This window comes from Tiliqua scincoides, chromosome 1 (genome assembly GCF_035046505.1).
Source record: "Tiliqua scincoides isolate rTilSci1 chromosome 1, rTilSci1.hap2, whole genome shotgun sequence".
Taxonomy (NCBI): Eukaryota; Metazoa; Chordata; class Lepidosauria; order Squamata; family Scincidae; genus Tiliqua; species Tiliqua scincoides.
In genome coordinates this window covers 283,343,700-283,371,491 of record NC_089821.1, presented here as the reverse complement: position 1 = coordinate 283,371,491, position 27,792 = coordinate 283,343,700, and the positions used below count along the sequence as shown (strand labels likewise).

The following is a 27,792-nucleotide window of genomic DNA, read 5'->3' as shown; positions in this document are numbered from 1 at the left end:
TAAAATGATTAAATAATCTGAGATAGCTGCAAAAAGATATTTGGCAAGACACCATAATTCAAGGTGGAAGAGAGGCTGGAGACCATTGGAGCTGGGGGAGAACAACTTCATGCTTATAAAGTATAGTAGGCAATAAATTGATTTGCTTGCACTAGAAGAGATATGAGGTTATGAGAGTAAGATGAATGTTCATCTGCTTTAACACCAAGAGTGTGATTGTGAATGTGACTATGGACTCAAGCCTAGTTCTCACTGCTGCTCCACCAGATCCTGAACTCTGCGTTGGGCCGGAAGGTCCAACGCAGAGTCTGTCAAATCTGCGCCAGCAAAATAGCCAGTGCAGACTTGAGAAGCCCCATTGTGGAGCTTGGGGCTTTCACCAGGACCTCTGGCAGCTGCCACAGGTTTGCAGGATGCAGCAGTAGCCACGTTGGTGCCGCTTCACCCAGTGGCAGTGCCACCGCCTTTAGGATTGGGCTGCCTGTCACTAGTGTTGCTAATTCTTGTTAGCAATATATACATTGTTGCCAGTTTTACCTTTAGGACATGAATAACATGAGCACATGAAGGAAATCTATAGTGTACACAGGGACTGAGTGCAGTGGAGTGGCATATAAGAAAGAGAGAGGAGAGGGTAAAGATGCAACAACAAAGAATGTCACACTTCTTCTTCCTCTCTGATCCCCTCTTCCTTTTCTAATTCAGAGAGTGGAAGGAGAAAGAGGAGCCGTGGAGGCAAGTAGGAAGACAGAGATGAGAGCTCCCCACCAATCTGCTGCCTAAAGCAGGGCTGGCCCCAGGAGTGGTGGAGCCAAATGCGGAGCATTTGTGCAGGACCCCCCACTCACCATGCAGCTGTGGTGACTGCATTCAGCAGTGAGCCGAGCATTGATGGTGTCAAACGTGGCCGCCTGAAATAGTTGGCGGTGACGCTATCTTGTTGCTGCCAGCTGTTTCCAGGCAGTAGGGACCCAGAGGCTCAGCACAATTCCATGCTGGGGCAGGGGCAGTGGCAGTGCAGGGCTCCTCTGAAGTGTGGGGCTGAATTGTGCTAAGGCCAGCTCTGGCCTGAGGTGTCCACTTCAGTTGGACTCATGAATGGGCCAACATTGACTGCCCTTTATCTTTCTGGCCATTTGAGAAAGTCAAAGAGAACAGCCTCTGATGCTCCTCTCTCAGCACACCAGCAGGGGTAGGGAGGAATATCTAACTGCCCCCCTTCTACCTTTCTGGACAGCAGTTGATGTCCAGAAATCACCCCACTCCAAGATAGTTCCTGTGCACTTACACCGGTGCATACATACTATCTTCCTCGCTCCAGGAAGCCAAAAAGGGGGCAGTGGATGCTTCTCCCTCAGAGCCTTCAGGGTGCCGAGACAGAAGCGTTGAAAGGGACCACTAGCCTTTCTCTTCTCAGCTACTTGGGAAAGCCAAGGGAAGCAGTCTGCAGACACACCTTTGTCAGCGGTTTTTGGCAGCAGCACCAATGGCCCAATCCTAAGGACCTGCTGTGCTGTTGGAATTTGCATTCTGACAGCACATTGTGCTTTATAGAGGTCTCAAAATGTGAACTGTCATTCTGTACCAGTAAGCCCCAGTGCCAGTAAGTCTGCATGGTGGGTGGGTGGTGGGCAGGGGGTGGGAAGAATAGGGGGATGCGGAGGAATGGGGCAAAGACTGGGGCAGGAAGGAATGTGTGTTGAGGCCAGGAAGGGGCAGTATCTGTGGCAGCAGCGCTGCTGCTATCCTATCCTTCTTCCCAGCCTCAATTCACCTTCTCAGGTCTGCTCAGACTTGCACTGGCAAAATTGCTGGCGCAGGTCCAAGTAGACTCACTGCAGCAGCAGAGGCTTACCCCTGCATAAACGAACAAATATTCCATCACCTGGAGGAGACCTCTGTGACCGCCAGCACCCCTCAGGATGTAGCACGTGCTCCAGTGGCACAGCTGCATCAGCAAGGGGGTTTAGATAGGACTGGGCTGTAAAAAAGGAGCATCTAACTGCTCTCTTTCTGCCTTGCTAGAGAAAGGGAGTACTGTGCATGTATCACGGTGGGATGGGGACCCAGTGCAGGGCTTAGACCCAAAGCCTTCCCCAGAGCCTGGCACTGGGGCTGCCTATTAACCAACATGGATACCTTTTCTGTGCCAGGCAATACTTGTTTCTTTGCTCTCCTACATAAGGATTCACTGACTTTCATTGTCATGTTATGGTGTTCTGCTATATTTTATTGTCTGGTAATGATTTCTGCTTTGGTGATTTTTATGAGGTTTTATGGCTTGCATTGTTTTTATTGCATTGTTTTATTCATTATATTGCTTTTAGCTTTGACTGTATGTCATTCTGGCAGCTTATGTTGAGGAACAACTAATATATGTACACCAAGAAAGAATTAAAAATTCCCACTGCTTCTATGTGCAATTTAAAAGCTTAATTTTGTGGGAGTTGTGAGGAATGTTTTGTGAAAATAAGATATGGGGGCAAGTTTGCAGACTCTGTGATCCACACAGAAACTCTGTGGTAGTTTTACAACTCCAATAAGTACCTTAACATCATGTCCACAATGGGTTTCTCATTGGTATATAGATGACAAAGTACGAGAATAATTTCTGCCTGGTTCTATAACTTCGCAATATGATTTTGAGTGGCATATGATACAGCATATGCCCTTGGGCACTGATGGAACTACTGTTGTACAGGTGGTAATGAAGTCCAGCTATTATAGCCCCAGTTTTCTGGTGGATGTGCCACAGATACCAGTGCATTGCTATGCTGGTGCACCTTCACTGTTGGTGCAATTACAGTCAGCATAAACCCCCCAAATTAGATGAAGATATGGGTGGATCATGGGCAGGATTGAAAGGAGCTAATGTACACTATATCCTAAACCTCTTCAAGATAATGGACATGCTTCAAACATCAGTGTAGTGTTACACCAACTGGAGTTGGTGTAAAAAAAAAAACATATAAAAGAGGAGAGGACAAACACCAGAAAATCTTCAGTGATGCCACCTCTCCACCCCACCCACTTTACCACAGCAAAACTTAGAGTATGGACTACACTCAGCATGCCAGGCCACTACTAAAGTCCCTGCCTGGAAAACCAGAACTTTGGTGTTTGGGCATGCGGTATGGAGTATCTTTCTGGCTTCATGCCATATACAGTTAGAGCACACACACACAGAAACTGTGGGGAAAGGGCAGTCTGCTGTGCTCACAACACATATGGCAAGATCCTTTCTTAACATGTTTCTTCTCAGAATTCTTATTGCATGTGGAGCAAGGATGATGTACCCCACACAGGTAAGCATGGTAGGGAAGAGAATCCCCTGCCAATAAGGACTGATGCTGCATACCTTTTTCTTTCCTCCCTCTCCAGTATTTCCGAATGCCTCTGTGCCATAGATTATGTTGCTAACTATCTCTTTCTTTTGCAACAGGTGATGGCAGTGAGCCTCTGGTCTCTCTTGGTGAATGCCAGGTACTTCAGCCATTGCCATAGCTAGTCAAACTCTTGTCTGGAGCACTTTTGTACCCCAGGACTGCAGCATTGCTGCATGGAGCACAGAGGAATTTCTCCCAGAGTTCCAGTGCAACCCCATCAGGGGAGAAAAAGGTAATGCTCTCAAAAACTGTGCTTTCACTCACATGCTGCATGACTGCTCGGGTGGCACCATAAACACTATGTAATCCAATGCAGAGCCCATGTATTACTGATAATACTATCTATGTTTTGCTGTGATCTCTGTGTCTCTTTGCTCTCCATAGGCTGCTGTCCAGCAGAGAAAGAGGACACAGGACCCTCTATATGGCCAGTCATGCAAACCGCATGAGAAGCCCACAGTATGCCTGGCAGCAATGATCAGTTTGATCCCAGCTGTTGGTCACAGGATTGAACCATTTGTCTTAATCAACATAATGTTACTTATTATATCATTCTTCTTGGTACAAAATATAAGATTCCTAGCACTGAATACTACACTACTTAACCAGTATTTCCACAAACAATGGTTAGTGGTTACTCGGTTGTACCATCTCTTAAAAAAAACAACCAACTCCAGTAAGGAGTGTTGTTTTTTTTTTAATTGATTGCTATTGTTAATGTTGTATGACATTATAACTCTTTGGATTTCTCTTTTTGGAAAGGTGTATCTAATGAATAAGGAAACATATAATTGGATCCTATTACCTTATCACCAGTGGCATTTGGTCTGAAAACCAGATGATTGGAGGTAACAGACAACTTCTAGGAGAAGAATGCACTTTTGTCAAGGAAACCAGAAGTATGAAAAACTTCCATCAGAATTACAATAGCAGCTGTTGCAGTAGTGTTAAGAACTGGAATAGGAACAGTGCATGCCAGAGATGATGACAGACATGTAAGAAGAGGTGCTCACTGAATGCCAAATTAAAAGACTCGACAGAGGTCCTTGGTGTCCAGAGCTTGGTATCCAAGCTCAACAGAGCTTGAACTGGTCCACTTTCCCTACCCCCATGGACACAAGTATACATATGTGCAAATATGTAGTTGTCAGGATACCGTATACTGTATATGCCAGAATACAGTATATGTAGCTGTCAGAATACTGATCTTATTCCTTCTGAATAGTAAGCATGTTGTCTTGGGCTATTTTGAGACCTGCCCAAGTGCGCTCTGGACTGTTTTCTGTGGGATACCAGTAGCATGTAGGATTCATTGTCAGAAGTGTGTGGAATTAATTGACCTGATTGAGGGGCTATTTCTTCTCTGACTAATAGTTCTTAAAAACCATTTAAATATTTTTAATTTTTAAAAGTTAAATCCTTTAATTTTTAAGAATTTAAACTTTAAGAGCCCAATTCACCCCTCCCAACCGATTCAGTGACTCCAAAACGGCTACTGCTGCATCCCAAGAGGGAGGGCAGTTGCAGAGGTCTCCTCTGGGTAAGGCTCTGCAGTGTGCGTGTGTGTGTGTGTGGGGGGGGTGTCTGCCATTCCACAAATTGCTGGCGCAGGTCTGCATGGACCCATGCTGCAGGATAAGTTCTGGGAGAGGGGCTAGGATTTAGTGGCTGCTATTACTGCCAAACTCACCCTCTTCTTGGACCCAATCTGCCCTTCCCCCACCTCCATTGCCACCCTATTCTGCCCTCCCCCACCCTGTCCCACCTACCCATGGCTTTACTTGCCTTGGCAGGTGGCCATCAATCCCCTGACACATGCAGGAAGCACTTTTACAGCAGCACTAAAGCAGATAGCACTAGTGGAACACTTGTTCCTCCAGTGCTATGTGCTTATAGGATTGGGCTGTAAGGATTTTAACATTCTTGCGAAACAAAGCAAGAAGTTCATTAGTAGTTCATCAGAAGTTCATCAGACAATATAGAATGGGTAGAAATAAGCAAAAATGGAATTGGTTAAAAGGAAAATAAAAACCTACTTTCTACTTAACCATTGACATCTTTTTAACCCCCTAACATTTCTAGAGTTGCATCTGTGCAGTGATTTGCACTCAGAGCTACAGATAAACATGCTATTCTGTGAGGAGCAAAATAACTAGGCTGAAATTCCACAGGAATCTCGTTGATGGAGGATTTAGACAGGTGAGGTACGACTAATGTATAGGCACTGCACACTGGTTTCAACTTAGAATGTTTTGGCCATTCAAGTTAAGAATCCAATAGTTATGTCATATAAGAAGAACCCCACTGGATCAGGCCAAAGGCCCATCGAGTCCAGCTTCCTGTATTTCGCAGTGGCCCACCAAATGCTTCAGGGAGCACACAAGACAAGGGACACAACCTGCATCCTGGTGCCCTCCCCTGCATCTGGCAATCAGAGGCAGCCTGTCTCTAAAACCAAGAGCTTGCACATACCTACTATGACTTGCAACCCATAATGAACTTTTCCTCCAGAAATTTGTCCAGTCTCCTCTTAAGGCATCTGGTTCATGCCTTGCCCTGAGGATGTGGCCCAGCAAGTAAATAAGGTTCTAGAATCAGTTCCTGATATCACCACCGAAAAGGCCTCAGACAGGTCTATTGGAGGACAGGTCTAGCAAATGGCTTCTAGACATTATGGCTGTGTCCACTCTGGGTTCAGTGGCAATATATGTTTGAATATAAGTTTCAGGGGAGCAATGGTGGGAGACAGGCATGCCTTTCTCTTTTGCTTGAGAGCCTCCCAGAGTGAGCTGGTGGGCTACTGTGAGAAACAGAATGTTGGACTCACTGGACCTTTGGCCTGATCCAGCAGGGCTGTTCTTATGATAGCAGATCTGGAAAAGGTCTTTACCTGAACTGCAGGAACAAAGATCAGGATAGAGGGGCACCATTGGTTGGTGAACTCTGTGACCTGTTCCATGGATCCACTCAAGCCTACAACTTCTCCACCTTCACTAAAGCAGCTACAGCTGTATAGAAATCCTAACACATGCTGTAAGTTCTGGCAACAGATCCACAGGCTTATTTGGTGTGATGTGTGTATGAAAGACAGCCTGAGAGCAAACTTTTTGCACAGACTGTGCATGGGTCTTTCTGGTTGCTCATGGGTTAATATTTCTCTCTTGTAATTTGTTTCCCTTTGCCAAAGTGGGTGTTGCTGGAATGTCTCTTGTAAGGAGGGGGGCTGAGCTGTGTCCTCTGGAGAGGGGCGATGTCAGCATCAAAAAGGCACAAAAGGGGGAGGTTTCCAAAAATAAAACCGTCCATCCCCTCCAGACCCAGCCAGTGCCAGAGGCGGGCAAGAAGGTGCTTGGAGCTGTCTGCAAAGAACACGAGCTCTGACAGCCACGGGAGAGGGGACAGGGAGAGGAGAAACTGGGAGTTTTCATTCTTTCAAAGGTAGGAGAAACTGCTGCTGCAGTTTGGGGAAACCTGCACAGCTGGGCTTTCTCTGTGTTATTGCCCCTCTGAATTCTCTTTCCCCCTCCAGGCAGCAGGTACTGATTAAGCCTCCTGCGTATGTACCTGGGGATGTGAATGGCTTTGAAACGTGCTTAAGGAATTTAGCCTGCCTGCCTTTTTTCCTCCAAAACTGCCATTGCACTCTTAGTTTTATGAAACGACCAGTCCTACACTGAGTGCTTATCCTCTTGGACAGAAACCATGAGGGGCTCCTGGAGGAGTCTTCTCCCATTCACTGTAGCTCTTTTTGTTGGAGTTGGTGACTGTCAGAGAGACTTTGCTGGACACTTTGATCAAAGCCCTTCATTCAGGATGGAATCCGGGAGCAGAGAGGCAACTCGACTACGAATTCGGAACCAAGGTAGCTCAGGCGCAGCAAACAAGGTGTTCAATCTGTTCCAAGCACACAATCCTCCCTCAGCATCAGACCATGTTCCTGTGAGCCCACAAACAAACATGTTCCCCAGTGCCTGGATGAGAAGCCTAGCAGGGAGGGAAAACCGAAGGTTTCCATCTGGTTCCACAGACCAGAGACTCCCTGCTGCCACAAATGTCAGATCTCAGTCCAGCAATTCTGGGGCAAGAGTTGATGCTCCAGGCAGAAGCCTGAGTGGGACTCTGCAGCAGAGGCAAAGAACGGACTCCTCACACCAGCGGCTACGAAATGGGTTCAGGTCACGGACAGTACCACAGCCAAGGGTGCAACTCTCCAGAAACCGGATGGCAGGGTAAGTGTGACAGCATAGTTATCTGACTGTCAAACAAGGTGCTTGTGAGACTTGACAGCTGGAAGTGACACAATGACAATTTTGCAGTCAAATTCTCATTTTTAGGGCATGTTGGTCAACTGAGAATCTAGTTACAAAGATGTCTCAGAAAATGTCCATTTTCCCTAATGAGCCAATTGGCTAAGTATTTTATTTCTGAAACTTCTGCAGACCAAACTTTGCAAAGCCAAAGTTTTCCTTCCCGCTCACAGCAACAAAGTACAAGGCATGCCCAACTTGCAGTTCTGTGATCTACTCCTGGAAGAGATCCCAATGCCTAAAGCAGATTAGAAACTTTTTTTTCACTGCTGTATTCAGTGTAGTGTATGCATTGTACACAAGTCCTGTTACTATCTGTGCATAAGAATGGAGACACTGAGTGCATGAACACCCACGTGTGAGTGCGTGCACATGCGCATGGCATAGTGATCTCTGCTGTCATTCTTGAGGTTGGTTGTGATGTTGCTCTGGATATTCACAGGATATCCATGTGTAGTTTGTGCATAGCAAAGAATCATGATATTTTCAGGCTGTCGTAGTTGCTGTACATGCCATAGTTTTACTGTGTGCATGGCTGGGGAAGAGCTATGACAACACGTTGTATTTTTAAGCTACTTCTTGGATCAATGCTGCTCATCTGTTGAATTTTTTAGAAGGAAGTGGTAAGATACCCTGACTACCAGCTACAGATTCCCAGCTCTGTTCTCCCCACAGTGGGGATCAAATATGCTCTATTTCCAACCTCATGCTCATTCAGTTAAAGGGTGCTTCTCATGACATATGTCATTATTTTTATCATGAGGTCTGGAGACATGCCGATGCTGTCCTTATGGTGAGATTGGACTTTCTGACCATAATTTGTAAGTGCAGGAGAAGCAGTGGTGTTCCTGGGGATGAGAGGTACATTTCAGATAGACCCTGCTTAGCAAGAGCATCAAATCTTTTGGGGCTCAGTCACTCAGTCCAGATCCAGTGACTGTCCTAGGTGACTACTGTACATATTCATGCTTACAGCACTCAGTATCATTCTGAGGTTACCTTTAGCACTCACTAGTAAGACTAGATTAATATGTTTTCATGCCCATGCTTGATTTGGTATCTGCCACCACCCAGTCTTTTTAGCTGTATCCAAATAGGCAGGAATTCTTAGGAATTCAAAACAGTAATAAATAAAGTTAACACAGGTGCCGGTTCATCATTCTTTCTTAACTTGGTGGGTTTCTAATATAACCTTTTAAAAATAATATATCACAAGTAATGTGTTTTGAGCATTTGTCCAAGGGCCAAACCACATGCTCAAACACAGCCATGTACAACATTAGCCCAAGAGCCATTTCTCAGCTGCAAAGTATCCTCAGGTGGGTAATCTGCAACAGAGACTCAGTGAGAGGAAGAAGCACTTAAGCCTCCCCCATCCACTGCTTTCCCCCTGAAACTTCCACCTCTAAACTCCTTTTCCCCAGTGGGGGGAAAAAACATGGTTCTGGAGCCTCCAAAAGGTAAAGCCACTGGAGGCCAAAGTTAGCTATAGCACTTTGGCTGAAATCTTATGCACACTTTTCTCCCAATGAAGACAATGGACTTACTTCTAAGTATACTTGCATAGGATCCTGCCCTTCCTTCTGTAACACTTTGCTGGTGCAAATCATCTCCACTCAAGGATGCTTTGCAGCAGAGAAGAGATTATCAGGTTAAGATTAAACGTGGCTGCATTGTGATCCTAAGGCTTTTGCATTACAAGACCTTTAGAACAACACAGGTGCAACTGAATAATAGTTTAAGAAAAGATGCATTTAGAAAAAACAGAGCATAAAATTATGTGGTTAGAAAAGAAGTATAGGAGGCATTAAAGAGTGCCATTTAATGCTAATTAGTACTCTAACTCTTCATATAGTCTTATATAGTACTCTTCATATAGGTCAGTGTCAAAGTCAGAACTTTGTATAGTGTTACAAAAAGTCAATTGAAATATCTAATCCCCAGAGAGCAATAACAAGGTTCCTTTCTACAATGGCAAGAAGATAGTCATGCTCTATATACCCATAGAAACATGATCAGACAGTGGCAGCGACAATCAATGAAAACAAGTTTCTTATTAAGAGGGAAAGTTTGGCTCTTCAATTAATCAAGACTGTTAAACAAGAAGCATCAGCGCTGCAAGCGCTTCTACAGTCAACCAAAGGTAATGTAATGTATATGCAAGGGGGTATGGGGACCCCCAAATCCATGGATAACTGAATCTGCATATACCAGATCCACAGATACAAGAGCCTGCCTGTAGTTATCGGAAGATGGAATAGAAATGTGACAAAGGCCCAAATCCTAAACAACTTTATAGCACTGGCATAGCAGTGCCAATGGGATGAGTGCTGCATCCAGCAGTTGGGTGGCACTCACGGAAGCATCCTCAAAGTAAGGCAATGTTTGTTCCCTCACCTCGGAGCTTCATTGCCCTTATGTCAGTACTGGGAAATGGGTTAGGATTGCACCCAAAATGTTATAAGTTTCAGCAACTTGCTCTTTGTTAGGGACTTTTTGTACATCACGGGCAGCCCAACCCTGAGCTATCTGGCACACGTGGCTGCCGCAGCGCCAAAATGGCTACCACGGCATTCTGAGCACAACCGGGCAGGTCTTGGTGGCTCCTTGGGGGAAGGGAACTTTCATCCCAGGTAAGGGAAGAAGCCCTGCAAAGGGGCTGCTCAATTCTATGGTAGCTCTGGAGCTGTGGCAGAATTGAAGAGTCCCGTGTCGGACCTCATGGTCCCACACAGGGCTCAGGATCTGGTGGAGCAGAGCGCCATTGATCCCATCCCTCTCCCTCCCTGCTCCCTCTCCCTGCCATGATTCGTCCCTGCCCTCCACCCATCTCCCCCGCCCCAGAACTCCTCTCACACCCCCACTCACCTTTCCACCACCAGGCAGTCTGGGCTACCACCGGGCAGCAGAACATGGGGCCAGTGCCAGAGCTGGCCCGGTGTGGGCTCACACTGGAATAGCTCCAGTGCTGGGCCCAGAGCCTAGGAGAGGGGGGTAAAGGGGGTAATTTGTACCCAGGCCCAGGGTCCAAAGGGGGGCTCTGGAGCCAAAGGAGGGGGCCCAGAAATTTCCTGGGATCTTATGTGTTCCTATCTGCTCAGACTTGTTGCCTGCATGGGATGCTGGGGACACTATGATGCCACATGGATGGGTAGACCTGGGCTCCAAAGACTTTTCCAGGTGTCTCTAACCTGCCTTTGTTTTGCCCCTTCCTGCCCCTATTCTGCTTGCCCGTCACCACCCTCCCCTGCTGTTTCGCCCACCCTCTTTGCAAAAGGGCCCAAAAGAAACTATGTACCCCCTGATAAAATTCCGCTCAGAGGCCCTGGCTGGGCCCACAGTAAGGGCCCACAAATATGCCTTATGGCACTTTGCAACAGCATATATCAGTGGTAAGCTGGCGCACAGGGCTCTGGATCGGGCCCACAAGCAGGTCAAGAAGGAATTTCCATATGACAGTTTGTGACATATGAAAAGAGTTACCCCTTGATACAAAAAAATTTGTGTAACCAAATTTGTGAGGATATGGATAGCTCCTCCTTAATGTACTCAGAGAAAAAAATTAATACTCAGTTTCAGAGACATGTATCAGGGTCAACTGATTTCAGAACGTGTAACAAAATCAAGCCAGAGCACCTGTTAACTCATGTTAGATGATGTATGTTCTCATAGGAATAGGCAAAGCTTTTGGAGACTGCTGCATTTTTGATCTTATGGTAAAGACAGATGGCTTGACATATGCTGGATAAGCAAATTTAATAAGTTGGGATGTAACGATAATGGAAATACAGGATTTAGACTGGAACACTCAATATTTGATACTCAAGCATGCAGCAGAATTGAAGAGAATTTACGGTTTGTAACCAGAAATTTCATTGTTTAAGGCCTGAGAAACAAAACTGAATTTGAGAATGAATTCTAGCACTGCAACCTCACATAGTAATTATCCTACAAAAGACTGTTTTGCTTGTTCATATCAACCCTAAGGTCAGAGATGGAGTGTCCAGGCAGGTTGTACTGGGTTTTAAACTGTTCTCGATTAAAAATCCCTGATTTCAATTTGTTGTTTTCCACCTACTGAATCTCATTGGCTCAGATACAGTTGCAAAATGTAATACAGGCTAACTGGGGGAATATAAACGCAGCAGTGTGTTATGTATGCACAAAACAAGCTCTCCACAGGAATGCAAGTCTCCTGCATTGTTTGGGACTTCTTGCACTTCCCCCACCCTTTCTTGTAAGGCGATTTCCATTATAACCTGAATCATTAGCTCCCAGCTAGTCAGCTATAGTGACAAGTCTATTATGTTTGTCACTGCCAGTATTGTTGTATTCCTTTGAAACCTCCACCTGTCAGCCATATCCACCTGCTGCCTCATGTTCTATGCAAGCCTTTTCAGTTGCACCATTTTAAGCTTATGGCACATACAGTACTTGGTATAATTTCAATAATTTAAAGAAGCATCGTCTAGTTAGAGAAAAAGCAGAGTCCAGTTAGAGTCTTTTTAAAAACAAGAACCATCATTTAAACTAACTTTTCTTGCTTGCTTGCATGATACAAGAAGGGTGTAGTTCCTGTGTTGCTTTCTGGAATCTCATGAAGAGAAACGTCTTTCTAGAAATGTAGCTAGTAGTTATGTACATTTCCTGAAGTTTATTGCTATTTTAAAAACTGCTCCTAGGGAGCGCTGTGCATCTGAGTCAGGTTGGCTTTTCAGCTGTGTTTATGAGGCTCTCTAGTTTTATGGGCCTGCATTAGGCTGGACTGTCATTGCAGCACTTGAACTTGCTTTTGGACTTTTGTGGGGCGCTGATCGCTCAGAAGTGCCTTTTCCAGTGTTGCCTATGTAATTGTACAAATAATCTGTTTCTGTATATTCTGACCCTACATTAGTGTGCTAACTAGGACCTCTGAATCGTGGCTAATAGAAGCCACTATTTTAATTTTGGTGGTTTTAATTTTGGTAGTGTGGCTGTCAGATCATGAGTAGCTTCCTTGTAGGAATTCATCTTCTGAGGTTCTAGCAACTGATCACACTGTATTTCCTGTCTGGTCAGCTATTGTTAAAGGTTTTGCCAGGACATCTTTTTTAATCCAAGTAGCAAACACTCTTTCCTTCAGTAAGATTTTGTGTGAGGGCTTCACTATTTATTACTAGAGGTGTGACTTTTTTATTTTTTGTGATAATGAAATAAAAATACATAACACCACTTTCTGTACTTCTCATTTTTGGAAACACACACACACTCCGAAATCTGCAAAAAACCCCACAAAACTGTTTCCTAACACCTCTAGGGTTCGGGTGTATGGGTAACAACTGTGGCTGTATCTGCTCACACTATACCACCACTATACTTTTGTAAAGTGATTATAAGTTATAATTGTACTTTATAAAAATGCACTCTTGGCAGCAGTGGACCTCCCCAGCTCCACACCTGGGGCAAAGGTCTGCGATGGTGCCCCGTGGGCTGTCGCCACCCCCACATGAAAATCCCCCCCCCACTCACCTGAAGCTGAAGCATAGTTTTCAACTCCGTTGGGAGCTTCTGAGAGGCTTCCGCGGGGTCCTAGAGGCTTGTGCCTGGGCCATTTGTCCCATTGGATCTAATTGGATCTAATGGTTTGTCCATTGGAGCTAATGGTTTGTCCAACTGGCTTTTGGAATAAAAACACATAACACCACTTTCTGCTCTTCTCATTTTTGTCAAAAAACAAAATCTGTGAAAAAATAAAACTGAAAAACCACACCTCTATTTATTACTTTTGGCAAGGTCCTGCTCCTGCAGAGCGCATGGGTTGTGAGTGCTTAGACAACTCACACAGCGACAGCACTTTTCAAAGGACTCCGGTGGGGAGGCTCTGCCTCACCTGCCTCCCTAACCCACTGCATGCCCCTGCTTTACATGGTTGTTCTGGGTGACAGGAGGAAGCCAAAGCTGAAACCTATCATTTCTCGCCCTATCATAGCCACCCTGGGTCCCTTTCAGGGAGAAGGGCGGGATACAAATAAAGTTTATTATTTATTATTATTATTCTCCCTACTGCTCCTTGGACTTAAAACAAGCCACAGAGAGCTCTTTTCAGGATCCTATACCTGTATGTGCTACATACGACATTCAGAATACTGGAGATGCAACCCTCTATTTTCCTGCTCCATATTGCAGTACCATAGCTAGCTAAGTCTGGGCACATGTACATATTTAACATCAGGCCTAGAGTTCATCCACAGCTGCTTTTGATCCCTCCTTTGGAGGAGCTGAGCCTGGAATTGTTGACTACATCAGCAACTGCATGGGCCAGAACACTGCAGAGCAATAGAGGGGGGCTGTTGTCAGCACCTGAATTCTTCTGCAGCTAGACTCTCACAAGCCTCTTCACCTAATACAGTGTACCTTTCATTATCATTAAAAATTGTAAGCTGCTTTTTTGGGAGCATGTCTTGTGAGGCATAAGTAAATAAACAAATAAAATCAATTATGTTTTATGAGAAGCACAACAGAATGCTTTTGCTTTATCTGTGAAGCTATCAATCCTACTCTAGTTGTCACCCTATCTCCTTATTCCTCTGCTTTACTTGACTGTGGGGGGGCAAGAGAGCAACTGACTTCCTTTCTACTTCTCCTCCACCGTGTTTAAGATGGCTCCCCAACCCTGTGCTTTATAGCAAATTGGCAGAAGCCAGCTTGTGCCCTGCTGCTATCACATCCAGTTGTGCCCTGTGAGTTGTGCGTTTACTGGCTGGCAGACATTAGTTGGTGAGTGTGCCACAGAGACAGTGCCATGTGGGTGGGGGAATCTGCTTCTTTGCTGTGTTGGAGGATGCTAACTTCTCCTTGGAACACCATCCCTCTCTAAACTGTAAACATGCCGGGATCCTCAAAGCTGCAGGAATTTATGTCAAATTCTTTATTAGGCAACAAAAACCACACAGCATTTAAGCCACTCAGATGTCTTAAATGTAACCAGATGCTGTGCAGAGGCAAAACAGTCACTTCAGCCATCTCTGTAGCCCCTAGACATAGTCAGGGCCAAGCCCGCAATGCATCTGGTTGCCCATTAAAAGTTTGTTTAATTAGAAGTTGAGGGGAACCCTGCATATCATTATCCTTATGCCAGTTCTAATACAGCATGCCTCTGCCCTTGTCAATAACAGCCCTTAAAGTAAGGCTTTCTAGTTCTGGAGATTGTTTTTGACTCACTTCATACGTTACATTTTTAAAAAATATACACCTTTAATTTTTTAAGCGTATTCTTAAAAATGAAACATGTGAATGAGACAAATTCATATTTGGAAACACAGTTAGCATATTAGTTCATTTATCAGAGAGCCAGGATTAGGGGTAGCCCCCAGTCAAGCACATACTTGGGACAGGATCACCTTCTTCCATGTGAACCTGCTCTGACTTTAAGATTGTTCTTTGAGACCCTCCAAAATCTGACATTTAGGGTGCAAACCTATCCTGCGCTTGAACAGGCAAGCCAGGAGGTGCCAGGCAAGCCGGGAGCGCAGGATAGCGGCCATAAGCAGCTCAGTCAGAGGCAAGAGGAAACATTTCCCCTTACCTCCGGGTAAGGGCTGCTGGCCGCTATGGGTCTCCTCAGACTTGCGCCACCTCCTGAGGTGGCACAAGTCCGAGGAGAGCAGAGCAGCTAGAAGCCGCTCTGTTATCTCTGGGAACAAGGGTTGGGATCCGCCCTCCCCCCACCCAGAAATGCTTATAATTAAATCTATAAGCTATAATTAAAGACTTGTGTGACTCCTAAGGACCTTTCATAGAGGAGTTTGCTCACTGTGTCTCAGTACCTTTTGTTCTGATCCAACCTTTCTAGTTAGGTTCCACAGGGATTGGTAACTGCAGTGACTGATGAAGTGGTAGTAAATAGCTGCTGCCACTGAGCAGCTACCTAGGGATAAGCATTCCCCACATCCTTCCTGGCAAGTGTGGCATGGACCATCCATACAGAAAGTTGCTAACTCGTCAATAGCTGTGTGCCTGCATGGTGATGTCCTTGCAGCCTACATGTCTAATGCTGCCATGTAGTGTCTGCCAGTAAGGGCACAGGGCTTCATTCCCATGCTCAGTGGTGGCCACCAGTTACTGCTATATTACCTCCTCGGTCACTTTTGCTGGTTAGTTCTGCTATGTAGCTGCATCAGGAGTGGTTTTATAATTCAATCACTACTAATGAACATAAGAACAGCCCTGCTGGATCAGGCCATAGGCCCATCTAGTCCAGCTTCCTGTATCTCACAGTGGCCCACCAAATGCCCCATGGAGCACACAAGACAACAAATGCCCTGGGGCATTTGGTGGGCTGCTGTGAGATACAGGAAGCTGGACTAGATGGGCCTATGGCCTGATCCAGTGGGGCTGTTCTTATGTTCTTATGTTCTTAAGAGACCTGCATCCTGGTGCCCTCCCTTGCTTCTGACATAGCCAATTTCTAAAATCAGGAGGTTGCACATACACATGACTTGTAACCCGTAATGGATTATTCCTCCAGAAATTTGTCCAATTCCCTTTAAAAGGTATCTAGGGCAGATGCATCTAGGATGCATCTTGCCACTGCATCCTGTGGCAAGGAGTTCCACAGACTAACCACACACTGAGTAAAGAAATATTTTCTTTTATCTGTCCTAACTCTCCCAACACTCAGTTTTAGAGGATGTCCCCGGGTTCTGGTGTTACATGAGATTGTAAAGAGCATCTCTCTATCCACTCTGTCCTTCCTGTGCATAATTTTGTATGTCTCAACAGTGGCGTCACTAGGGTTCATGTCACCCTGTGCGGGATGCCAGCATGTCACCCCCCCATGCAGTGGGCGGGGCAACACCCCAGGTGGTGGGCTTGGTGATGTACCATCACTTCGCCCCCTACTAGTTTTTTGGCTGTACCTTTTGACAGAACAAAGATAGAACACATTCTGCATGAAATGATTGATATAAAACATGCTGGTATTATTCCTCCAAACTGTGATTTTAGCGATTTTGGTCACTAGCGGTGTCACCCCCCCCCCGGGTGTCAACTTACTAACATCTTATTGCAGCAGTCCTCAGACTTTTAGCACTGAGACCCTGTGGCGTCACTATGGGGCTGCGGGGTGTGTGGGCCGCACCAGGTGACGCGCACAGGGGGGGGTGACACACACTTTGGGGGGTGACACGCTAAAATCACGGTGGTTAGGAGTCACCCCATCATATTATATACCGTTGGATGCGGAATTTCAACCAGAATGCAATGAAAAAAACAAGAGTAAAATATCTCCTTTCTATCAAAAGTTATGGCCAAAAAACCGGAGAACAAAAAATACATGAATCCCTATGGAAAGTGAAAGTGAGCCGTATCACGCGTTTACTCGCGAGTAGGCGAACTTGCCTTAGTCCTTCGGAAAGGGCAGGCTGAGAGGAATCCAATGACATCAGAATGGTCCTGATCCAATGAATGCAGCCCCCAAAAACACCTGAGAAGGAAGTCTCTCCCTCCAAGCAGATGAATGTATTGAGCCCTATGGAAAGCGAAACTAAACCTCATGGTCGGATTTACTCGTGAGTAAGCAAACATGCCTTGGCTGGTGTGGAAGATCAGGTGAAGGAGACTGCAAGGCTCCCAGAATGTTCCTGATCTGATAGAACTGAAGCTCTGCCAGAGCTCTGCCCCCCACTAAAAAGGATCAAAACAAGCTTCAGCTGATAAGGTGAACCTTTTGGAGACTTGAAAAGCCTGGCAGTGATCTGGTTTAAACAGAAGTTCTTAAATTGAACTGGGTGCTGGGTTTGCCTGATGATGGGTTTGCCTTAATTTGCCTGATGATGTCACTTCCACCATGACATCACTTCTGGTGGGTCTTGGACAGATTGTCATTCTAAAAAGTGGGTCCCAGTGCTAAAAGTTTGAGAACTGCGGCATTAAGGTGGTAATAAGTTGTCACCCATGGGGGTGTGTGACACCACTAGTGACCAAAATAACTAAAATCATAATTTGGAAGAATAATACCATCATGTTATATATCAATCAATGCGTAATTTTATGCAGAATGTATTCTATCTTTATTCTATCTAAAGGTACAGCCAAAAAACAAGTGGGGGGCGGAGTGATAGTACATCACCATGCCCACCACCTGGGGTATTGCCCTGCCCATTGCATGGGGTGTGACACGCTGGCATCCTGCACTGGGTGACACAAACCCTAGTGACACCACTGCTGGGACCCACTTTTTAGAATGACAATCTGTTCAAGACCCACCAGAAGTGATGTCATGATGGAAGTGACATCATCAGGCAAATTAAAATAAATAAATATAAAAAATTAAAGTAAAACAAATAATTAAATAAGCAGAACCCAGCCCTGTTCCACCAAGTGAATTTCTTCTGTAGCCTGCCTGCAGTAACACCCCCCCCCTCCAAAACCAGTAAGGTTTTCAGCCCTACCCAGTGCCCAGTTCAATTTAAGAACTTCTGTTTAAACCAGGTCACTGTCAGGATCCACCTGGCTTTGCAAGTCTCAAAAAGGTCCACCTTATCAGCTGAAGCCTCTGTTTTGATCCTTTTTAGTGGGAGGAGGCTGCCTTCTGGAGCACTTGTTTAGCTCCAAGTGCATAGGATCAGGAACATTCTGGTAGCCTTGCACTCTCCTTCACCTGATCTTCCACACCAGCCAAGGCACCTTAGCTTACTCATGAGTAAATGCGACTGTGAGGCTTAGTTTCACTTTCCATAGGGCGCAATAAATTCATCTGCTTGGAGGGAGAGACTTCCTTCTTAGGTGTTTTTGGGGGCTGCATTCATTGGATCAGGACCATTCTGGTGTCATTGGATTCCTCTCAGCCTGCCCTTTCCGACGGACTAAGGCACGTTCACCTACTCCTGAGTAAATGCACGATACGGTTCACTTTCATTTTCCATAGGGATCCATGTATTTTTTTGTTCTCCAGTTTTTTGGCCATAACTTTTGATAAAAGGAGATCTTCCACTCTGGTTTTTTGCATTCTGCTTGAAATTCCACATCCAACGGTATATAATATGATGGGGTGACTCCTAACCACTGCGATGTTAGTGTGTCAACTCCCCAGTGCACGACACTCCCCCTGTGCGTGTCACCGGTGTAACCTGCACCCCCCGCACCTCCCTAGCGACGCCACTGTGTCTCAATCATGTCCCCCCTCAGTCACCTCATTTCTAGGCTGAAGAGGCCCAAATGTCTTAGCCTTTCCTCATAGGGAAGGTGCCCCAGCCCAGTAATAATCTCAGTCACTCTCTTTTGCACCTTTTCCATTTCCATGTCCTTTTTGAGATGTGGTGACCAGAACTGGACACAATACTCCAGGTGTGGCCTTACCATTGATTTGTACAACGGCATTATAATATTAGCCATTTTGTTCTCAATACCTTTTCTAATGATCCCAAGCATAGAATTGGCCTTCTTTCCTGCCGCCACACATTGGATTGACACTTTCATCAAGCTGTCCACCAGCACCCCAAGATCCCTCTCCTGATCTGTCACATACAGCTCAGAACCCATTAACCTATATGTGAAGTTTTGATTTTTTGCCCCAATGTGCATAACTTTACACTTACTTACATTGAAATGCATCTGCCATTTTGCTGCCCATTCTGCCAGTTTGGAGAGATCCTTCTGGAGCTCCTCACAATCGCTTCTGGTCTTCACCACTTGGAAAAGCTTGGTCTGCAAACTTAGCCACCTTGCTACTCACCCCTGTCTCCAGGTCATTTATGAACAGTTGAAAAGCACCGGTCCCAGGACAGATCCTTGGGGCACACCGCTTTTCAACTCTCTCTATTGTGAAAATTGTCCATTGACAGCCACTCTCTGTTTCCTGGTCTTCAACCAGTTCCAGAGAGAGAGAGAGAGAGAGAGAGGAACTATGTATTTGTCCTTAGAGGAGATTGCATGTTTTATCTCTGCATGAGTCACTTGTCTGAGTTTGCCTCTATCCAATCAGGAGTCACACCTCACACACCCAGAACAGTGATTTTAGCAGAAACACAGGGTGATGGTCTCCTCTGTGGGTGGGTCATTATTCTGCTTACACCTTGCAAACGGAAACAATTTGAGGTATAGAAGAGAAATGTGCTTCTGATTTTAACCTAGGAAGAGAGTAACACAGTTATCAGAAATGTATGAAACACTGTATTAAGGTAAAAAGTCTATGGAACATTTTTTTACGATAAGGTTGCAATCCTAACCACACTTTCTTGAGAGTAAGACCCATTGAACAAAATAGAACTTACTTCTGAGTAGACCTGGTTAGGATTGTGCCCTAAGAAAGATAAGTGGGTGTTTGCAATATACCGTTTCTTCTGTGTACAAGCTATGTATGTGTATGAGTGTGCTATGGGGCTTATGTTTGCTAAGGTTCTGGAGTTTATCCCATCAGGAATTGCAGGATTGGTTTACAGCCAGAAGCTGTTCTCCTCTCAGGGTGAGTTGTGATGCCTGCAGGGATCACAGTCAGATTGTGCTAATAATTTGAGGCAAGAACGGGAAATGTTCCGCCCCCCCCCCTTTGCAGTTGTGTTCAGTGGTTTTGCAGAAGTCCAGTTAACATCTCCTAGGGGGAGGAATTGGAAGCTGTGAAATTGTTTCCTTCATGGTAACAGGTTTGGCCTGGGGAAAAACGTAGATGGGAGGTTGTCAGTAATCCTCAGAACATACTTTTAAGAAACAACATGGTGACAGGAATTGAGTCAGTGAGCTATGTAGGGAAAGGAACATTTGTTGGGTTGTGACATAGCATGTGCTGTAAACAGGAGCACTACACAGCAGCCTGTCAAGATGCAGCCCTCTACCCAGGAAAGCAGAGAATTTTAATATTACCAAAACTGTCAAATATACGCAGGTAAACCATAAGCTGAAATATAACATACATGCATCTGCCCTTCCTCCAGCCTTATATTATCATTAACGTTTTTTTCAGGAAGAACCTACCTGTACATTATCAGCACCTCTGATTAGTGCTAGTGGCAATAACCACTGCTTACCACAGTACATCACATGGAATTATATGGACTAGACTGGGAGAAAAGTGCTTGTGGAAGAGATACAGGAAAATAAACTGTGGGAGAGAGAAGGGATCACCTCCCTTCACCAACATACTCCTTGCTCCTTGCGCCCCCTGCTTTCTGCACATTTGTTGCAGATCTGGGTTTAAGCACAGGATTTACTGTAATCATGTCTACTTTGACTTTATCTTTCAATTGCTCCTCTAAAAGTATGTGCATGTGCAATAAAATAATACCCATGCCATGTCCTCACCACTGGTGCTATTGGATTTGCAGAAAAGGGAGCATCTCCTTTTTTATTTAATTCATGTAGTCTTCTATGGCAGCTCAATATTCCACAGGATTTCAGGTACCATAGTATGTTCAGGTGTTTTGCATACTTCTGTTTTGTTGCTATAAAGTACAAATGGATACCCAAATAAGCCTCCTAGAGGGAATGTGCAATGGTGTTGAGAAGAAGCAAGGCACATAATTCATGAACCTGACCTTCCCATATACCTGTGGGTACCTTTTAAAACAAAACATATAGATGAGCTGCCACCAGAAAGGTGGTATTCTGCAAACTGGGATTAAACAACAGTGCCCTTTCTATCTCCATCACCCATCTGGGTAAACCCAAAAGAGTGAGGTTCTCTCAGCATGGGAGCTGGTGCCTAGAGGAGCTATCCAACCTAGCCCCAACTCCTTAGCACCCACACTTGCCCTGGATACTGTTAGCCCTTACTGGCCATCAAGGAAAAGGGAGGTAGCTTTTTACTCTGGACAGAAAGAAATAGGCAAGTATTGTAAAAATAACAAGAATTTATTTCAAAAAGGCAACATGTAAAAGGAGATCCAGGAAAGGACAAATAATAAAAACAGGCACTTGCAATGAGATAAAAATAAGGTTAGAGCAGGGGTTCTCAAACTTCTTGCCTTGGGGACACACTAGATCATCCATGGTGGATCCAGGACCTGTCAAGGCCAGGAAGCTGCATGGTAAAATGGTACATGACTGCTTCCAGATTGTGCTGGTGCATGACCTGCTTCATTGAGCATGTAGCATCATGTTTCTCAAACTGTGTATCATGACCCATTGAAGGGTCACAACCCAATTTTTGGACTAGGAAGCTACAAGGCAGTCTGGGGCAGCGTGACACAGCCAGTGAAGCGGGTTGTGCACCAGTGTGACTTCTGGGTTGTGTGCCATTTTACCCTGCAGCTAAGCCTGCAACCCACCAAAATTCAGATAGCAAAACACTGGTGGGTCACGATCCACAGACTGAGAAATGCTGGGTAAGAGGCAAAACTGGTTACGAATCCTGATCCAATTCCTAACTGTTCCCTGCCTAGAGAAGCACTTCAATGCTGTTTCCTCATTTACATAATTCAGAAGGGTGGTCAGCAATGGATAGGTCACCTCTGTCCCTGATGGGATTAAAACATGCCCCCAATTCAAACTACTAACTAGCTTCTTATACAAATAGTTCTTAACTCTTGTTCTGATTGGCTAATTCCAAAGCAGGAAATCCAGGGTCAGCCCCTTGACATTCCCATTGGCATGATCAGGTGGCTGAACTTGACCAAAGGGCAGGTGAAAGCCAAATGTAGCAGGGTGCTGTCCATTTCCTGCTTGGTCCTTTGTTTTACCTGACCTGAGCCAGACACTCTGACATTCCTAATACACATCATTGGCAAACATCTCCTGCAGACATGCAGGTTACAGGGACCTGAAAATAGCTACAGCCCAAACTGACTCATCCCAGCTAGCACCATTCCATACTCACACCGTGAAGGTGAAGGGGTCCTGTTCACCACAGGAGGGCAGGTGCCTCTTTTCTTTACTTAGCATGAAAAATCAGGCATATAGACAGCTTAGCTCACTTTCTGCATCAATCTTTGGCAGCTCTGTGGAGACTTGTGGGGGCCTAATATGAACTGCAAGCTTGGACTTAGGGTTGGAAGTAATTAAGCAGTGCACCCAGTTCCAGAGATAACTACTTTCTGGACATGCCCTGAGACATAGAAAGCATGCATGGATTTAACTTGCAGGTTAATGACTGTTTAGGCACTGTAGAAGGTAGTATTACCGGATTAAATTTCATAATAAGAATGAGAATATTTATATATGGCTTTCCAACAAAAAAATCTTCAAAAAACATTTTACAGAGAAAATAAAATAACTAAGGGTGCAATCCTAACCAAGAGTTAGGCTGGCGCAAGTCCCTTACACCAGCCTAGGAGGGTCGCAAACATGTTATAAAACAAGTTGCGCCTCCTCAGGAGCAAGCTGCATTAGCGCACAGAGGTGCCAGCACACGGAGGCTGCATCCAGCCTCCTGAAGGCTTGTGGGATGAGCTTTGCGTTGGCTGAGCTTGGCCAATGCAAAGCACTGGGGTGGGTGGGGAAGCGGGGAGGAGTTCTGGGACAGGGAGAGAGTGGGTGGAAGATGGTCCCGGGAGTGGGCAGGCGGGGAGCGGGAGGCAGGGCTGGGATTCAGCTGTTATGCCAGATACCAACTCCCGTTCCTGAGCATTCTCCTTGGACTTATGCCACCTCCTGAGGTGGTGCAAGTCCGATGAGACCCATAGGGGCTGCAGTGGCTTATCCAGGGGTAAGGGGAAGAGTTTCCCTTTACCTCTGGCTGAGCCACTGTGGTGCCCTATCTCGTACTGGATACACAAGCCTCCTTGTGTGCCCACTCCAGTGCAAGATAGGATTGCGTTGCACATGGCTCCCTGTTGCAAAAGAGCTCACAATCTAAAAAAACGCAGTAGAAACATCAGCAAGCAGCCTCTAGACAAGACACTGTACTGGGATGAATAGGGACAGTCGCTCTCCTTCTGCTAAATATAAGATGAGCGCCCCTTTGCCCAATTAGCAGGGTTAAATAGGTATCAGTTCAAGAAGCACTAAATATTTCTTTTCTACTTTTCTTGTTTGCAACTGTCTAGGCCAAATGTCTGTGGGGGACAGTGCTGCTCAGGGTGGACAACGGCTCCTGGAACAAATCGATGCATTAAACGTGAGTACCAAAAGAAAAAAAATTATCCTCATAATTATTTGTAGTTATATAGCACTATCAGTTTACATGATGTGCTTAAGCAGAAAAAAAAGCCCTGTCTCAAGGAGATTGCAATCTAAATTTCCACAGTAAGTGTGGGGAAGAGTTTTGGGGAAGTAATTACCTAGAAAGGGAGAAAAAAGGATAGGCTAAGGCAGGGGTGTCCAAAGTTTTTGGCAGGAGGGCCACATCATCTCTCTGACACTGTGTCAGTGGCCGGGGAAATAAAGAATTAATTTACATTTAAAATTTGAATAAGTTTACATAAATGAATATATTAAAGATGAACTTATATGAATGAATGAATGGTCTTGCAATAGCTCAATACCTATAAGAGGCCTTGCAAAAAGCAAGGCTGGCCTTTCCTTTGCTGCCGCTGCTGCATCACAGATGTGAAAGAGCAAGCAGTGGAGGGAGCTCTCATCCCACAGCTCACTCAAGAGGTCAAACAGTCGCCCTCACGCTGAGAGAAGTTGTGTTGAGCCAGTGTGGGCTTCAACAAATCTCTGGAGGGCCAGAGGCTCATTGGAGACTGAGGGCTCACTGAGGGCCGCATTGAGAGGCCTTGAGGGCCGCGAGTGGCCCCCGGGCCGGGGCACCCCTGGGCTAAGGTAAAAGCAATAGATAGAGGGGAGGGATTATAGGATAGCACTGGTGGAGCTGGGTCTGTGCTGCCCATGGTGCTGCTTTTCAAATTCTCCATAAGTGAATAATTCCAGGTTTGCCAACCTGTGCAGTGCTGCACATTAGCTTTTTGTGATGCCACCATTGCATCACCTCATCATTTTAGTGACTATGACTAGGGGAACATCACTCACTGACTCATGCTGTTGTGTCACCTCATATCCAATACAAAGCCCACACTAAGCTTCTAGGAAATAAATGATAGTTGACAGGGAAAACCATGGCCCTTTGCAGATGATTTGGTCCACCATGGAAGAAGGATGCACAAACCACCACATAATATGGTGCCTTTGTGTGGGGGAGGGAAGGGGGGAGCTGCTTCCTGCAATTCTTATCTTGCCCTGAAATGTTGAACTGTAAGCACAGGAATTAGCAAGTCGCAAGAGACTGAGAAACCGAAGAAAGGAGCAAAGGCAGATTTCTGGAAATGGGGATGAGGACACATGGTTACATGAACCATTTTTGCACAGAGTGATATTTCTCATTGGTGCCAGAACATGTGAGAGTTTAACTACTTAGCTCATTAAGTTAAAAGTCTACCCTGGGAGAAGCAGAGATGTGATAATCCATATTTCGTCACAGGGTAAGACTACTCAGGGTAGAAAATAGAAGAGATCTTGAGCCTTTGTTTGGTTGCCAATCAGTTACACTTCTGAGTGTTGATCTTTTAAGAGGTTCAGGGAGAGTGGTTTACTCCAAGGTTACCTTTGCCCCTGCTTCATAACTTCCATGAAACCTTCCTTGTGGGAACTTTCTTCCTTTCTTAGGTTACTTCAGCAGTTCCTCTCTCATTTGTAGATGGGCCTCCCTCAGGGCAACTACCTCCCATACATTCATGGGACTTGGGACAGAACTGAGTCAATTACAAGGAAACTATCTTGGGTGACATCATTAACTGTATGAGTTGGAAACCCAAGGATGCAACTAATTACATCGTAAATCAGAGCAGCTCAGTTGTTTTTAGTTCATTTTGCTAACCTTTTTATCCAGTCCTGCCTTTACTTTTCTAAATGCATCCAACCTTGAAAATCACAAAAGAATTATAAAATACTGTAATTTACAAGCTTCAATATCCAGCACTTACTGTTTATGATGTCCCTGGATTTGCACATAGCAACTTGCCTGACTGGTTCCAGTTTGTTGCTCAGACTGAGGCTTTCAAGTTTTTGATACAAATACATTTGAAATCATCACATTGTTCTTTACTTTCTGTGCTTAGCTATAGAAATTGAAACTTAAGTTTGGCTGCCCTCAGTCAAGAATCAATGGGGACCCCTTCCACCATGTTACATGGTGTTTCCAGGTTCCAGTGAAGAAAAGTCACAGAAGACCAGAACGTCTCTCCTCTTTTAACTATGTAAATCAATCTAATATCACTAAAAGTAGTACTAATGACTCAATATTCATGATTATTCATTATTAATAATATTAATTTTAATTATGAATAATAATGGCCTGACCATACCTGGATTGTATGAACCTGGCCATAGTGATCCATGCCATGGTGACAGTAAGATTAGACTACTACTGTAACATGCACTACAAGGAAGAAGAGATGCTAAGGTGTCCAGAAGCCTTACCCAGAAGTAAATAAAAGTTTTTTTTTTTTACTTCTGGTTGGCCTTTTGATCCCCTTCCCCCCCCCCACATGCACACCACAGCATGCAGCATGCACTTCACATGTTACATGTTACAGACCAATCCTGAGCTGCCCAGCATGTGGGGCTGCCGTGGCACCAAAATGGCTGCTGCAGCATCCTAAGCATGCTGGGCAGCCGCTGCCGGCTCCTCTGGGGAAGAGGACATTTGTCCCCTTCCCCCTGGGTAAGGGACAAGTAAGGGAAGTAGCCCCGCAATGGGGTTACTTGCTTCTGCGGCGGCTCTTCAGCCGCTGCAAAATCAAGGTATCCTGTGTCAGGTTGTGCAGCCCAACACAGGGCTCCGGATCCAGCAGAGCTGAGCTCCACTGGTCCCGCCCCTCCTCCTGCCCCACTCCCCCGCCACACCTTCCCCTTGCACTCCACCCACCCCAGGACGTCTCTTTCCCACCTCCCCCTGCCCCGTCTTACCTCTCTGCCACCTGGCATTTGCACAGAGCACTGGGCAGTAGACCGCAGTCCCAGCACTGGAGCTGGCTCAGTGTGGGCTCAAGCTGGGCTAGCTCCAGCACTGGGCTAGCAGTAAGGCTGAAATATATGCACAGGTTTGGATTGGGCCTAGCGCACACAAGTCTGGATTGGGCCCTTAGACAGTAGGGGTGGAAGTGTCCGCTCACATGTTAAATGAGCATACATGTTAACTCTTTTAACATCCCATGTCATGCTGTTTTGAACAGCTTCCCAAATATATAGTACATTGATTCATGAGAGGATTTCCAGAATCCCCCAGAGGAAGGGGGAACTATACTGCAAATGAAAGCTAAATGGAGCATCAGCAGAGAAGAAAAGATTAGCTGCTGCTTGATCATTGTTGATCATCATTGTACATCACTGTACAATTCATTACAGCAGTGATTCTCTCACATTTAGCACCGGGACCCACTTTTTAGAATGAGAATCTATCAGGACCCACTGGAAGTGACATCATCAAGCAGGAAAATCTTTCACAATCCTAGGCTGCAATCCTATCCACACTTACCCAGGAGTAAGTCCCAATTACTATCATTGTTAAAAGAATACACATAGTAGCTTGTTAAAAGTACTGGTCTTTTTCTGGTTAAAAGTGCTGGTCTTTGCATTTCCCCAAATGCTGTCACATACCATGGTAGCATCAAGTCTAATATATTAAAAATAAAATATTGAAATGAATGGGGCCCACCTGGCTCATGACTCACCCAGTTTGAGAAACACTGCATTACAGAATCATCGTTGATACTGTAATAACAGAACTCTCAGCTTCAGCAGCACTGTGGACTGATTGCAAAGAACTGATTTAATGGAATCAGTAGTGAAGTGGGGTTAATAGCCAGGTTAAAAAATAACATAATCTCTCCTCTAGTGTATAGCGGCAGCTGATGGTCTCAGCAATTCTGCAGTTGCCTGAGAATGACCAGATGTAATGGCTAAAAAACCCAGGGATTACCTGCAAGCGTGAAGAATGAATCTTGCTTTCCTGAATGTTTTCCTGGGAACCACTCTTGTAGCCCAGATATTATCTAATGTTTTCTATCTCAGAAAATACAAGTAGGAGGAAGAAAGAAAATGTGGGAGGAAAACAGAGGGAGGACAGTTCTATTACATTGGCACACGTACATGGGCAGCATTTCAGTGATCAAGTCAATCACAGCAGCCTTGTGCACATGCCAGAGCTTTGCTCCTTGTTGAGTCTCCTGCATGTAGCAAACATGGTT

General features: G+C 45.3%; 1 protein-coding gene across 4 annotated transcripts in view; it reads left to right on the top strand.

The window, feature by feature from the left end:
- The first annotated feature begins 6,658 nt into the window (after nt 1-6,658).
- LTBP2 (latent transforming growth factor beta binding protein 2) overlaps nt 6,659-27,792 on the top strand; it is a 157,807-nt gene continuing 136,673 nt past the window's right edge. For 2 of the 4 annotated variants that reach the window (XM_066627023.1, XM_066627003.1), the window contains exons 1-2: nt 6,660-7,615; nt 23,650-23,720. In XM_066627023.1, the coding sequence (XP_066483120.1) occupies nt 7,089-7,615; nt 23,650-23,720 (598 nt within the window). In that variant the 5' untranslated portion in view covers nt 6,660-7,088. Of the gene's footprint in view, nt 7,616-23,649; nt 23,721-27,792 lie in introns of all 4 variants that reach the window. The other 2 variants (XM_066627013.1, XM_066627033.1) reach the window with 2 other exon arrangements.